Here is a 15,182-nt window from a genome sequence, read left to right on the forward strand (position 1 = left end):
TGATGTGGCCACAAAACCTAAAGTATCATAATGCTTAACCTGAGAAAAGAATAAAACAAAACAGAACTTCTGGGAGACAACATCAGATTCTGCCCGACATGTGCACTGGAACTGAATGCAGTGTCTGGAAGGAAGATGGCAGATTTCTCATTGTTGAGGTGAAGATTTACATTATCAGCGAGGTTCCATCACCATCATGTCATAATTGACTAGGACTAGATACAGAAGAACTCGCATTTAACTTAATATACCTACAGATGGCTACACAGAAATCCTTCTGTATCGGTGCATATACATAGATTAGCACACACACACACACACACACACACAAACACACACACACAAGGGCAGGGGCAGAGAGCCTCGGAAAGTGGTGTGTTGTACCAGATGATGGACTTGCAGACCACTTTTTTCAAGAGGCATGAGATCCCATCGCACCTCATTCTACAATAGCTTCCTCAAGGGACAAGAGGAAGCGACTGTGCTTTCCCACATCCACAATGCAGAACAAAATTTTCTTTTTAGGTGGCGTACTTTCTGGCATTGTCCTTTGGTCCCTCACTGCTTTGTTCCCAACAAATGCATCTCTTCTGAATGTAGTGTAGGGGCTGTGGGGCTTAACAAGGGGTCCGTGTTAGGAAACCCAGTCTTGGAAAGCCTAAATAGACAGGTGTTCATTCCCGTGTGAGTCACACCGACCCGATCACGTGACCTCTTTGGGAGAATGAAGGCGGGATATAGAAGAATGGACTCCCCAGAACCATACGAGGATGAAATCCTCAGTGCCACCCAGTGACATTCTGTCTTCTCCTCTGGCTTTTGTTCACATCACACCAGGTCCCAAGTGAACACGCACACCCTTCCCCCACCTCAGATGAAAAGCTCTGTGCTGTTTACAAGGGCCACGGTGGGCGGGGGGGGGGGGGGGATTTATGTCCAACACCATTATTCTGAGAGCTGAAAGACAATGGCTCTTTCCCCCCATTCCGATCTAGTCTTAACAGGATCCCAAGATGCATCTCCTGGTCTTATTACCTTGGACTGAGCCTTGGATGTCCTCATCTGTGATGTCCAGGGAAGAAAGCATCTGGGCTCTAGGTGGGCATCAGTTCCCCTGGTCCCATGCCCCTAGGCCACCTAGATTTTTCAGAGGTACACCATCAAACAACACTGCCTTAGTCACTACTCACTGGCTACTTCTCTGCTTTCTCAACTGGCTCCTCCTTCTCTCCCCACCTCTCTCTCTCTAAAAAAAAAAAAAAATCCCTAGAGTTTGGATGAGCCTGGCAGGCAGATGAGGTTTAAGTTCTCTGCTATCAGCTCACAGCTTCCTCCCTGCAGGCTCCAGAATCTTCTCCAAGAGACCAGGAAAGAAAAAAACCAAACATGAGTTCAAAACAAACGCTTGCTGTAAGGAGAGAGCGTGATGATGAGAGAGAAGAAAAATCATTAGGGATTTGATGCTGAACACAATTTAAATGGATGACTAGGCCCATCCAAGCCAGACAAAGAGCTGGGAAAGGGGAAGGTGCCTTGATCCTGCAGCCCAGCAAAGGGACTAAGCTACATTACTAGCTGCAGATCTCAGCTAATCAAGGTTTCTATCTGACTGCCATTTCTAGCTAAGAGTCTTTGCTGAAAGCTCCTTTGCTGTGCATGAGGAAGCCCAGGATGCCTAAGCAGGAAGGAACTGCCTCCTGGGTCCTCCCACAGACAAGGAAGGACTCTGGAGACCCATTAGTGGGATGGACGTGACCATTCACATGGGAGCGGCAGCTCCATGTCATGGATGCAGTGTCCTCCCAGGAGACCTGCCCACCAGCCACCTGGCCATACTTGAGAGAAGGGCAGAAACCGAGGCCTGAAAGTGCAGACACTTGGAGTCATTTCCTACTTCTCAGTGCCTGGCATCGGGGGACACATCCCCTCATGACTTCACCAATGAATCTTGGATAATCATGTTGCCAGGGGACAGTCTTTGGAAATATGTCACAGAATGGCCTTGTTTTACACATGGAGAAAGAAAAGCCAAAGTTATCCAAATAAGTTGTCCAAGATGACCGCCCCCCCCCCCACCCCCGACAGTAGCAAACTTGAGTCTGGAACCCAAGCCCTCAAATGCCCTCTTCCTGAGTCATGCGGCTACCCCAGCTGACCTCTTCATGGTCTACAAAGCCGAGGGACACGGAAATAGGAAATACTTCTTCTCTGAAACTCTCGAATTAAAAATATGTTCAGGAGGCTGAAGCAGGTAAGAGCACTTTCAGAGGACGTGGCTTTCATTCTCAGGACCCACATAGCATCTTACAATCATCTGTCGCTCCATTTCCAGGGGATGAGATACCTTTTCTGGTCTTCTTGGGCACCAGACATACACACAGTACACAGACATACATACAAGCAAACATTTACACGCATAAAATAAAAAATAAGGGGCTGGAGAGATGGCTCAGGGGTTAAGAGCGCTGACTCTTCTTCCAGAGGACCTGAGTTCAATTCCCAGCACCCACACGACAGCTCACAACCTGTCTGTAACTCCAGTTTCAGGGGACCCCAACACCCATGACAAAAACACAAATGCACATAAAAATTTTTAAAAAATAAATCTTTAAGTAAATTTCATATTTTTATGCAGATACTATCTGGATATGGCTTCAGAAATTATCTATTACTTATTGCATGAAACACTAAGATACCACAACATAGAGGTATGTGTACCATGGAAGCAGTAAAGGAGATAATTTCTAATACTGTGTTCTGTTCGTTTAGGTTTATGCCATGACCTTGCTTATGTTACTTCTTCCTGAAATGCTCCCCTCCACCTCATACGCAGCCTCCTTGAACAACTCCAGGCAGCATTAACAGAAGACAATACAATGAATGAGCCCTATTTCTATACTCTGTGATGAGGTCGTGGCTGGCTGGTCCATTAGTGAACCACGATGGAGTGTTCTTGACAGTAGCTGAAGAAGAGGTTCACTGAACTGCCGGAGAAACCTGCTTCGACTTCAGTGAGAGCCCTCATCATGCCTTCCTCAGTGAGAGCCTTTACTGTACCCTGCCGTGCCTGTCTAGTGCATGGTCATGCCTGTCTCTACTGTGCAGTCTGGCCTGAAGTGCATCATTTTGTCTCACAGCACTGAGGACAGTGCTCTGGCTCTGGTAGAATGATTTCTAAAAGAGTCCACCAATGACTGGTCTTTAAGGATTCATATCATAGGGCTGGCAAGATGGCTCAGTGGGCAAAGGTACCTTCGGCCAAACCTGAAGACCTGAATGTGAACCCCAGGACCCACAATGCATAGAGAAAACTGGCTTCTAGAAATTGTTCTCTGTCCTTCACTTACATGCTGTGCCAAACTCACACTCATCCCCCAACACACATACACACACTAATGTGCATGTGCACATACAGTTAAATAAATTAAATATAATACGTTTAACAAATCATAGATTAAAGAATAATAGTATGTGGACTTTGAAGTCTGTCTCAAAATCAAAAATATACAGACATTTTAAACAAACATAGGTAAAGATGTTTGACATCGGAAGTCATTAGCCAATTATAAATGTAAATGTGTTAGTCCTATACACACTTTATGATGACTAAAGTCCCAAATGTTGACAATATCAAAAGACAAAAAGGAAGTGACAACCACAGGAATTCTCACTCACTATTGCTGGGAAGGCAGGATGCTGTGGCTGCTTTAGGAGGTGGTCTGGCTGCTTTTGAAAACAGCTTGCTGTGGGATGGTCTGTATGTTAAATTGCTCTGATTGGTCAATAAATAAAACACTGATTGGCCAGTGGCCAGGCAGGAAGTATAGGCGGGACTAACAGAGAGGAGAATTGAGGGACAGGAAGGCAGAGAGACACTGCCAGTCACCGCCATGAGAAGCAGCATGTAAAGATGCCGGTAAGCCACGAGCCATGTGGCAAGGTATAGATTTATGGAAATGGATTAATATAAGCTATAAGAACAGTTAGCAAGAAGCCTGCCACAGCCATACAGTTTGTAAGCAATATAAGTCTTTGTGTTTACTTGGTTGGGTCTGAGCGGCTGTGGGACTGGCGGGTGACAGATTTCTCCTGACTGTGGGCCAGGCAGGAAAACTCTAGCTACAACAGCTAATTGTAGCACTAACCTACAACCCAGCATCCAAGCTCTTGGTATTTACCCAGATGAATTAAAAACTTCTGTCCACACTAAAACTTGCACATGAATGTTCCACAGCAGCATTATTCACACAACTTCTGAAAAAATGAAAAGCAATCAACATGTCCTTTAATTGGTGAGTAATCAAGCTGTTGCATTCACATAATGCTGTATTACTTATTAATAAAGGGAAACCGTATCAAGCCACAAAATGTGAAAGCACTTTTACTGCTAACTGAAAGGAAGCCATTTGAAGAGGCTGCATGTTGTATGATCCTAACTATATGATATTCTGGAAAAGATAAAATAATTGACATAAGAAAAGTGGTGGGTAGGGCTGTCACAGAGGAGAAGATATGGGTGGATAGGTAGAGAATGGGGAATTTTTAGGCCAGTGAATCTGTCCTTTGTGATACTGTGAACATAAATACATGACATTATGCACTGTCAAATTTTTGCACAATATAAAGGGCATATCCACATATAAACTACACCCTTTGGTTGATAATAACTTCCCAGTATTGTGTCATCAATTGTAACAGCTATACATTGCCATAGATGCCAATAATAGGTAGACTTTGACAGGTGAGGAGGAATTTTGTCCTCCATTTTTTAATAGATCCCAAACTGCTGTATGACTATTAAGTATAGGAAAACATTTGAGCCAACAAATGTGGAGATGCCATTTACAACTGGCAAAGGTCTAGTAGATAGACATATAAAATATTCTAGCGTCAATATAGAAATGGTGGCACCACAGAAAAACCTTTAAGGGCTAAAGACACGAGCAGGCCCTTTTTAGAAAAGGACACAAATGGCCAATGAGCAGATGAGAGGAAGTTCAATCTCATTAGTACAATCATCAAGTGCAAGTTAAAGACAATTAAAATGTCACTTAGTTTCAAAGTTGCTGTGGGATGTCTTTCTGTATGCTGTGAAAATGTGTGGCTCCCATTGGGTAATAAATAAAGCTACATTGTCCTGTGGCAGGGGAGGATGGACTCAGGTGGGAAAATCCTAAAGAGATAGAGAGAGAAGAAGGGCAGGGTTGGGAGAGACGAGAGCACACCTCCCAAGGAGCAACAAGATGCCAGCCAACCGGTAATGCCACGGCTACGTGGCAACATATAGATTAATAGGAATGGGTTCATTTAAGATGTAAGATCTAGCTAGCAAGAGGCTGAAGCCATAGGCCATACAGTTTGTAATTAATATAAGGCTCTATGTAATTATTTTATAAGCAGCTGCAGGACTGCTAGTAGGAGAGATTTGTCATGACTGCGGAGCTGGGCAGGACACAGAGAAACTTCCTCCTAGACAAAGTCAGCACAAAGTTTATAGCCTTCCAGGGTATAAACTGATCAAAATGGTGAGGAGATGAAACTTGTATACAGTACCAGGGGCAAAACACATTGATAACAGTGTTGGGAGATTTTGCAATATCTGCTAAAGTTCAGAGTCTTCAAATCTCATCACCCAGGGTGCCCATCCCTGGATAAATAGTCTGGAAACACTATCACATTTGTGACACTGGTCACAGACACACGTGAGCATGCACAGATGGGAGAGCAGTGGGATAATAGATGTAAAACTCAAGAGAATGATGATTTCGGAGGACAAGGAATGGGATGAAATGAAATGGGAAGGGACATTGAGGTGACTACTTATACTATGCTGGATACATGAGAGGATCATTGTGTATTGTTCTTTTTAGAATAGATCTTAAAATACATTATAATGAAAATATTTTTTAAAATACTCATAATTACAGAATAAATCTTGAGTCCTGATTTCAGCTTTTATTAGCAGGCTGGCTTTAGATACCTTGTTTAATCTCTTTGGGTCTCAGTTTCCTTCTCTGTGAACTGAGGGAGATTATCTCAACACAGATGTAAGGAGAAAATAAGAAAAGCCAAAGCCACGCTGTATTTCTAACATCTCTATCCTCTCTGTTAACATGCTGTTTCACAACTTAGAGATGCTGCCCTCTGAAGTATGTATTCGCTCTGCTGAATTCCAGCACTCAGAGACACTCTCTTATGACAGTTTATGTTAATATCCTTTACACAGCAATTGATGGTAATCTCAAACCTTTGTTCCCCTCTCTCCAAAGTAGGGCATCTGTGAGAGTGAAGGCAGAGGAGCTGGTACTCACCGTGTAGATCTCAGGAGGAAGGGTAGGACCCTGAGGGAGAATGGAAAAAAAGATGTAAATGTTCCTCTTCAGGATGCCAAGTTTCATCCAGATGTACACTGGGTAGAAGTCTACGCTGGGCTTTCATCACCTACCAACTCTAGCAGATGCTTTTATTTAAAATGTTCTGTGATCATGGCAAACTCTTCCTCTGAACCTTTTGTTTGCATTTAAAGTATGAATGGATCACCCTAGATACCAATGTGCCGCGTAAAAGAGCTAGAGCCGATCGACAAGCGAGACCTTTGCTTTGTGTGCCATTGGTTTTATCTGAGATTTCTAACCCTCTGCAATAGCAAATGGTTGGTTTGGTGTTTTTTCCTTGGGCTTTTTGGATGAGGGATGATGCCTCTCACAAGAATCTGCTCTCTGTTAAACAGAGAGGGGAGATAGCAGGATCTGCCAGCCAAAGAGTTCATGTTCTCATTAATACTTTCTTAATTAATTAATATCACTCATTAATACCATCATGCCCAGCTTTTGAAATTAATTACATAAGTAACTTTAAAAAGCATCATTTACAGCACTCAGGAGGCAGAGACAGGTGGATCTCTGTGAGTCCGAGGCCAGCCTGATCTACAGAGTGAGTTCCAGGACAGCCAGGGTTGCACAGAGAAACCCTGTCTCTAAAAACAAAACAAAACAAAATTTAAAAAAGCAACATTTAACAGATGCCTTTTTTTTGAGACAGGGTTTCTCTGTGCAGCTTTGGAGCCTGTCCTGGATCTCACTCTGTAGCCCAGGCTGGCCTCGAACTCACAGAGATCCGCCTGGCTCTGCCTCCCGAGTGCTGGGATCAAAGGCGTGCACCACCACTGCCTCCTGGTTTAGCAGATGCCTCTTAGCTCAGAGACAAAGAACAGTGAGATTAAGAATGTGGGGTTGGCCCACTGTTGGTGGGAATGTAAACTTGTACAACCACTGTGGAAATCAGTATGGCGGTTTCTCAGAAAATTAGGAATCGAACTACCTCAAGACCCAGCCTTCCCACTCTTGGGCATATACCCAAAGAATGCTGATTCATACCATAAAGATACATGCTCAGCTATGTTCATAGCAACACTATTTGTAATAGCCAGAACCTGGAAACAACCTAGATGCCCATCAACGGAAGAATGGATGAAAAAAATGTGGTACATATACACAATGGAGTACTACTCAGCAGAGAAAAACAATGAAAGCATGAAATTTGCAGGCAAATGGATGGAACTAGAAAAAATCATCCTGAGTGAGGTAACCCAAACTCAGAAAGACAGTTATGGTATGTACTCACTCATTGGTGGATTCTAGATATAAAATAAAGAACAATCAGACCACAACCCATAGAACCATAGAGGCTATATATATAGCATGGAGGTCCCTAGAATGACTGTGGCATATAATAAATTTCAGTTTTACTCAGTTATTTAAAAAAAATAGCCAAATGAATGGAAATACATGAACTATGAACCAAAGGCTGAGGGGACCCCAGCTGGATCAGGCCCTCTGAATAGGTGAGACAGTTGATTGGCTTGATCAGTTTGGGAGGCAACTAGGCAGTGGGACCAAGTCGTGTGCTCATTGCATGAGTTGGCTGTTTGAAACCTGGGACTTATGCAGGGATGCTTGGCTCAGTCTGGGAGGAAGGGACTGGACCTCCCTGGACTGAGTCTACCAAGTTGATCACAGTCCTCGGGGGAGGACTTGTCCTGGAGGAGGTGGGAATGGAGGGTGGGCTGGGGGTAAGGGGAGGGGGTGGGAGGGGGGAGAATAGGGGAACCCATGGCTGACATGTAGAACTGAATGGTATTGTAAAATAAAATATATATATATATTAAAAAAAAAAAAGAATGTGGGGTTGGCTTCTGGGTTGCAGTCCCTATATTTCCCCGCATGAGCTGGGGATTCTTGCTTGTTACCAGTTTTCCCATCTGTGAAATGGGGAGAAGGAGAACACCTGCCTCTCAGGTTCATCTGTGAATCATCTCATCCATGAAGGCAAGTTCAAGAAGCTTAAAACAATTCGAATTGCAAAGCTCATCGTGCTCATCGCTTTCTTGAAAAACACAGAAAGCCTGGCCTAGCTGAAAGGGAGAAAATTTCGTCTGGCTCATGGATTCAGAGGTTTTAGTATCTTGTGGTAGAGAGGACACAGCAGAGCAAGCCATGCCATGGGCTCCAAAAAGGGGGCCCAGAGAGCCTGAAGAAATGAAGGCTTTCTCCATTTCCTCCCTTTGGTGGAATGCTGGCACTTAACCTGTAGGATGAGGCAGCCCACACTTAGAAAGGTGTTTCCCAGCTTAGTTCATTCTCTCTGGACTCCCTCCCAAATGTGCCCACAAGTGTGCTTTTTAAATCTACTTGGGCCTTCTCAAACCAATCAAGTGGCAATGGGCGTTACCTAAGGTAAGCCTATCTCTCGTCAACTTGATACTCACGTGTCTCCTCAAACTGTCCCTGCCCCTCAAAAGGCTTATTCTCATCTAATAATGCAAATTCATTCCATTCATTACCAAGAACTCTCAAAGTTTTAACGGTCTCGACATTATTCAAAAAACCCAAGCCCAACTCTCTTCCTCCAGTCACTAGAAATACAGGTTTGTGCCACCACACCTGCCTGGATCCTTTTGGTGAGTTATAATCTTGAGGTGCTGGGGAGGTCAATCAGTAACACTACTTGGAGGAGGTATGGAATCCTAGGTTTAGGGAGTTGACAAGTGGTCACTGGAGCTACCACAAAGGCTGCTAATCCTGGAGCCTCCAACCACGGAAGCAGGGGTGGACTTCAGGTCTCCACACCTGATGGGTCTGGCCTAAAGTTTGCTGCAAAACATTCTGAAATTCAACATTCAACAATGTAATATTCTGAACACACTAAATTGTACTAAATTAAGAAGTCTCCCCTTTACTTAGTTCATAGACGGTGAACATGGTTACTGCATCCTGATCTAACGTCTGTGCTGCGCCTTTCATTCAGGTTTGTGGCCGAGGAAAAAAATAAATGATGTTTTTGTCAGGAAAAAGAACATATTTTCCAGAAGTGAACTTGAATACTTATTGGGAACTATGGCAGAACGTTCTGAGGTAGTCCCAGGTAGACAGAAGGGAGAAGCAGCAACTGTGGACAAGTCATTGGCCGGGCAGCTTCTCCAACACAAGCCGCCTGTTGGATGGAGGCCTCGCAAGTCTGGCTGTTTTTCCCTTGAGTCCACAGTGATGGGTAATCCTGTCAACCTGATGGGATTCAGAACCACTCAGAAGACAAATCTGTGCACAGCGCTGGGAGGATGCTTCCAGAAAGCTTCCCAGGGAAAGATCCACTCTGAATGTGGGCAGTGATGCTCCATGGGTTGCAGCCCTGGAATGAATAAAGAGGGAGCAAGCAGGACCCCACCATTCATCTCTCTGCTCTCTGACTCCGGATGCGGTGTGACCAGGCACCACAAGCTCTTGTCACCGACCATGCTTTCCCCATCACAGTGCACTGTACCTTCTAACTCGGAGCCAAAACAAACCCTGTCTCCTTCAAGTTGCTTTTTTCAACTATTTTGCCATAGCAACTAGAAAAAGTCAGCACTGGCTCTACCATCCAACTGGGTCCTGAATATCTTCACCTCAGTACTATCCTTGAGGTGCTTGGGTGGGAGAACCCCCTTGGGTCTGGGGCTCTCCACATCTTCTGGGAGATATTTCCACTCTTCATGTGGGACCTGATGGTGCTTACCTTCACAGAGGTAAAACTTTGCTTCTTCCTTGCTTTCAAAATCGGGAAGGTCGTCAAACTGCGCTTCCTCGGCTTGTTTCCATCCATCGGAGTCCTGCAGGAGAGAGAGCAAAAAATAAAGTTGACTCTGGGCATGGAGGCATCTACCTGTAATACCAGAACTAGAAATCTGAGGAAAGAAAATCTCAAGTTCAAGGCTACCCTGAGCTGCATAAGAAGACTCTGTCTCAAAGATGGTGGTGGTGATAATGGTAATGATGATGAAGGTGGAAGCGGTAATAATTCAACAGCAAGGTGGCAATAGGGATAAAATACAAATAAAGGCCTATGCACTTGGGGATGAACTAAAGCAGAAGAGCTTAGAGAAAATCAGGGACCAGCTTACAGCAAGGACAAGCTCTGCTCCTCTTGTATTCCTTCTTGGGCTCAGGAAAGACAAGAGTGTGGAGGGAGAGGCAGGAGCCAAGAAGCAGGGCGGCAAAGTTAGCTGGCAGCAGTTAGTTACAAGGGCCAGCCCAGAGTCCATTTCCCTAGCTGACTGCAAAGCCAATCTCATTCTCTTAGCACACCTTCCCCGCCCCTATGATATGGATGCCCCATACATAGAGTGGATAGTTGAGTGATTTAATGTCTACAAAAAAGAAAGGGAGAGCTGATGTCCTGTCACCATTTTTTTTTTTTTTGCGCCTTCCTCATTCAAAGCACAACTCAATGAATAATTAACTTGCACAAGATAAGAAAAGACTTGCATATGGTCATGGACTCTAGACAGAGCTGTGGTATATAAATGGAAGGCAAGTCTTGGGGAACTCTCAGGACATTTTTAGTTCTTGTTAGTCGTGGAGTACTGTTGAAATCCTGCTGTGTCTCATGGAGTCTCTTTACAGTCTCCAGCTCTGGCAAGAGCAAAGGGAACTTGAAAAAAAAATACAAGAAACAGGACCAGAATGAAGATTAGTGTAAAGTCATTATAGTTAGCTTTTGCAAGCATTATAGCCAGTTAGTCATGGCAGCACCATGGTTTTTCATTTATTCACAGAACTGAAGACAAGCAGGTACACATTCACTGAGGAATTACATTTTTTTAAAACAAGATTTTACCTTTCCATATCCAATAAGAATTTAAAAACATGACATATATGCTTTATGGAATATGATAGTTAGTTTTAAAATGAGGTGGGTCTTACAATACCCACGGCAAATTGAGTAAAACCAGTAGAACAGTATGTAATAGGATCGCATACTTATCTAATAAGAGGCTTGAAGCTAACATCCATACAGACATCTAAAAGAATCTAGAAGGAGAGGACTGTTAAAAACTAAAACACAACACACAAAGATAAGAAACCTTCCTCCAGGGAGTAAAGTTGGAGAATTGAGTGAGCAGAGAGGACAGAGTGAAGAGCAGGTAGGCAAAGGCACACACAGAAAACAAAGTATGAAGGATCATTCTCTGGCTTTCCAGGAATTGCAAGTAGCCCTGAGACATTCTGAAGGGCTATATAGGTGAAGGGTCACATAGCCCAGGTTAGCCTTGTGGCCTGTGTTATCTCTCTACACCTGGGCTGACACAATAGCTCTGTGTTTTAGGATCATCTCATGGCAATGCCATGGGGCACAGCTTGGAGGGACTTGGTTAGGAAGCCGTTCTGTGAACCTATTGATGCATAGTGAGGGTCTCAGTCAAGGCAGGGACAGAGGGCACATTTGGACTAGGAAATAAGCTGAGAGATGAAGTAGGCAGAATTTTGGCCTTCAACTGGATACAGCATTGGTCAGCTCCCAACCCTGGGGAGAAATGAAGACAATTTCTCCTGTCAAGGTCCTGTACCACATCCTTCTTTGTCTACTTCACAAGAAAGGTGGGTGAAGTAAAGTACATCCTTCATATAGTTGGGGTTCTTTCCTCTGTTCTTCCCTCCCTGGCAGCTGAAGGTAAAAAGCCAGACCAAGGCCTACAGATGATGCTGAGGGACCTTGGAGCCTCATCTCCATGTGGCCAAGAGGCCAATGAGCCATTTGGTCTTCTCTGTAATCCATTCCCTCATCTGTAAAATGTTAAGACCAGACCGAATGAACTCTAAAGACCCTTCTAGTAATTTTAATTCTAATCCTACAATACACTGTCAGGCTGAACACACACAGACACACACAGACACACACACACACACACACACACAGAGAGAGAGAGAGAGAGACAGAGACAGAGACAGAGACAGAGACAGAGAGACAGAGGGAGAGAGAGACAAAGATAGAGAGGGAACTGTAAATTCTTTCTTTCTTTCTTTCCCTGTGATGATTCAGTGATTACCAAAGATTCTATTCTGTGTATTCTGTGTTTCCATTTATGCATTATCTGGCTTCTAATTGTAACACTTAAGTGGGACTCAAAACTTTGCAAATGCTTTTTAATCTTCAGAATATGATATGAGGGCTTGGGATGTAGCTCAGTGGTAGAGCACACCATAAGGTCCTGGGGTCCACTGAAGCACAGTGCACAAAAATTGCAATGAGCTGAATAGAAAACAAATTAAAATTACTTAATATTTCCTTTGCATCTTATTACAGGAATGATTGAAGATAACAAACTTTGCCCAGAGCGGGAGTGATGACCATTTGAAAAATGAATCTAAAATGTAAACGATGATCTTACATACAGATCAGAATTTCCTCCTCTCCTCACACCATTCTCTTTCCTCCTGGATTTAGCAGCACTTTTCTGTGTGAACTCCCTTTGTTAACAACGTTAGTGTCACTTGTCTTGGCAAGGGGTTCAAATTTTTGTCTCATCTTGATCCTGAGTCTCGTGGGACCATGGGTGGTGAGCTGTTTTTTTTTTTTTTTCAGTTCCTCATAAGCTTGAGCATGGTGATATGTCTCTATTGAAAACTCTTTGTACAAATTTGCTGAAAGAATAGAAAGCTAAGAGAGTTTAAATTAATTCACCAAAGAACTTAGAGCATCGGCCAAGTGCTAACAACTGTACTAAGTATGAAGGATGAAAGATAAGGAAAATGGATTTCTTGTTCTCAGGAAGTTTGGAATCTGGAAACCACGGAGGTGTCAGCATTACTAAAATCCTATTGTGTGGAATTTTAAACATATGCATCTGTGTATAAAGGATACTAATGTCCAAAGGGAAAATATATCTCTTGAGGTTACCTATTGTGATTTCATGATTTCTACTGCAGGTGACAGTCGCTTGACCTTTGTGACCTTGGGGTTGTCTTTGGGGCAGATATGGTGGTAGAATAGGGGTAGAGTGACTCTCCTTGCATTTTTTTCAAAAAGGGACATGATTATTTAATTACTTAAGTGACACCCCTGACAAAGCAAATTCAACTCAGCCCTTTTATGAGAGTCCTTGAACCCCTCATGGTCCAGTGACTTAATTGTAAGAGCTGGAGGTTTGGGGAAACCCTCTCTTCCATGCCCTTATGTAGTGCAGGGACCTTTAGTCTCCCTGATAATCACCTGTCAGAGCTGGAGTGTTCCTGAGACAGTGAACATTTTTTCCCAACAGCCCACTTCATACTGAGCAGTTAATTTTCATATGGTAGGTTCTTGTTAAATATTTGTGAGGAGGGTAATTGATATTACACAAGATATTCTCCCCACCTCTCTCTGCTATCCTCAAAAAAGCACAAAGACCAAATCTATCCTCCTTTCTGTCCAAGAATTCTTGAGTGTTCAGAACGTAAAAAACTTTTCTACCCTATGTGTACCCCATCCCAGGCAGCCTGTGGGGTTTTGTCCAAACTTCTTCCATGATAAGAGCATCCCACAGGCATGGCAGGTTAAGATTGCACTGTGGTTATTTTACTCTATTTTCTCCTTTTTCAGTGATCTCTTCGAAAGTGGCTACCGTTTCCAGGAGTCTTGTGTTCTTATCATCGCTAGCTCAGGCACTGTGCCTGTTTGCAGCCCTTGATGGTTCTGGTGACTTGAGTATCGTCTATGCTAGCCTTTCCCCCTTTTTAGCTGGTCACACCAACTTACATGGGGGCTAGAGTCAGCTAAAACCACGCTTGGCTGCCCCGGATCCTCCACATTTGAGAAGCATGCATTTTAGCTTGGGTGTAGACAATATGGAGTTGGAGAGCGTAAAGTCAGAGGAATGGTTGGCCTACTGCCAGACAGACCTTTAGGTTCCCATCTTCTTCTGGATAAAGATGAAAATAGAGAAGGATTGAGTCCCAGGACCAGTAAGGCATGGCCCAGAATCTCACTCTGTAGCCCAGGCTGGCCTGACACTTGCTATATTACCCAGGCTGGCCTCAAACTTACCGCCCATCCCTCCTGCTTCTCTGCCTCTGGATACTGAGATTAGAGGCACGGGCCATGTTTGAAGATTCCTTAGAATTCCAACTACCCCCATCTCACCTCTCTAGCAAGACAAAGGACGTTCTCAAGAGATGTTTCTATCCAAACTTAAGATTGTGGAAGCTGATGCTTTTTAAAACCTATCTGAAAGGATGAAGTTTCCTAAGCCCCACGTGGCCTGGACATTTCAGATACTAAATGCTCAGAGTTGTGTGCCCACTACCTCTCAAAACAAACCCTATTGCCAATATTGGGGATTTTCCTGCAGTGCAAGCAAGTCCCACTGAGGAAAGTTGATCTGGACATGTGGTCCCTACACTCCTGTGTCCAAGGGCTGAGCTGTGTGTGTTTCTCTGTGTGTGTTTGTGTGGTGTGTGTATGTGACAACGACATCCACATGCAGTGATAATGATAACGTGGGAAAGAATGGTTTCAGGCCCCAAGCTGCTGGAGTCAGGCCCCGCCTCCCTGCCGGCACTCCGCGGGCGTCCCTAACACAAAGTTCCATCAGGAGGAGGGTCAGGGCGCTCACCAGCGTGCAGCTGGCGAGGCCTGAAGCTCCTCTGCTTAGCGCACCCGGCCCATCCCTCTCTCTTACTTCCTTCTCCCTTTCCACTTGCCCCATGAGGACCCGGCCCTAGCTGGCTCAGGGTTCGCGCCCATCGCAAGCCTCTTCTCCCCGGCGCTTACTCTGTCCCGGTGAGGGCAGGAAGTGGGAGGAGCTGCATCGGGCTGTCACAGACAGGGACCCCTGCAGAGGCTTAGGGTGAGCCACCAGCCCAAGGAGGGCCACACCCTCTTTCCGT

General features: G+C 44.4%; 1 protein-coding gene across 8 annotated transcripts in view; it reads right to left on the bottom strand.

The window, feature by feature from the left end:
* Dyrk4 (dual specificity tyrosine phosphorylation regulated kinase 4) overlaps window positions 1–15,182 on the bottom strand; it is a 41,334-nt gene extending 26,152 nt beyond the window's left edge. For 2 of the 8 annotated variants that reach the window (XM_042274149.2, XM_076568015.1), the window contains exons 1-3: window positions 15,067–15,155; window positions 10,054–10,147; window positions 6,312–6,341 (exon numbers count right to left, since the gene is read on the bottom strand). In XM_042274149.2, coding sequence (XP_042130083.1) covers window positions 6,312–6,341; window positions 10,054–10,147; window positions 15,067–15,104 — 162 coding nt within the window. In that variant the 5' untranslated portion in view covers window positions 15,105–15,155. Of the gene's footprint in view, window positions 1–1,035; window positions 1,247–6,311; window positions 6,342–10,053; window positions 10,148–14,908 lie in introns of those variants that run through there. The other 6 variants (XM_042274148.2, XM_076568013.1, XM_042274150.2 and 3 more) reach the window with 6 other exon arrangements.

Source organism: Peromyscus maniculatus, chromosome 3, assembly GCF_049852395.1.
Source record: "Peromyscus maniculatus bairdii isolate BWxNUB_F1_BW_parent chromosome 3, HU_Pman_BW_mat_3.1, whole genome shotgun sequence".
In the NCBI taxonomy this organism is placed as follows: Eukaryota; Metazoa; Chordata; class Mammalia; order Rodentia; family Cricetidae; genus Peromyscus; species Peromyscus maniculatus.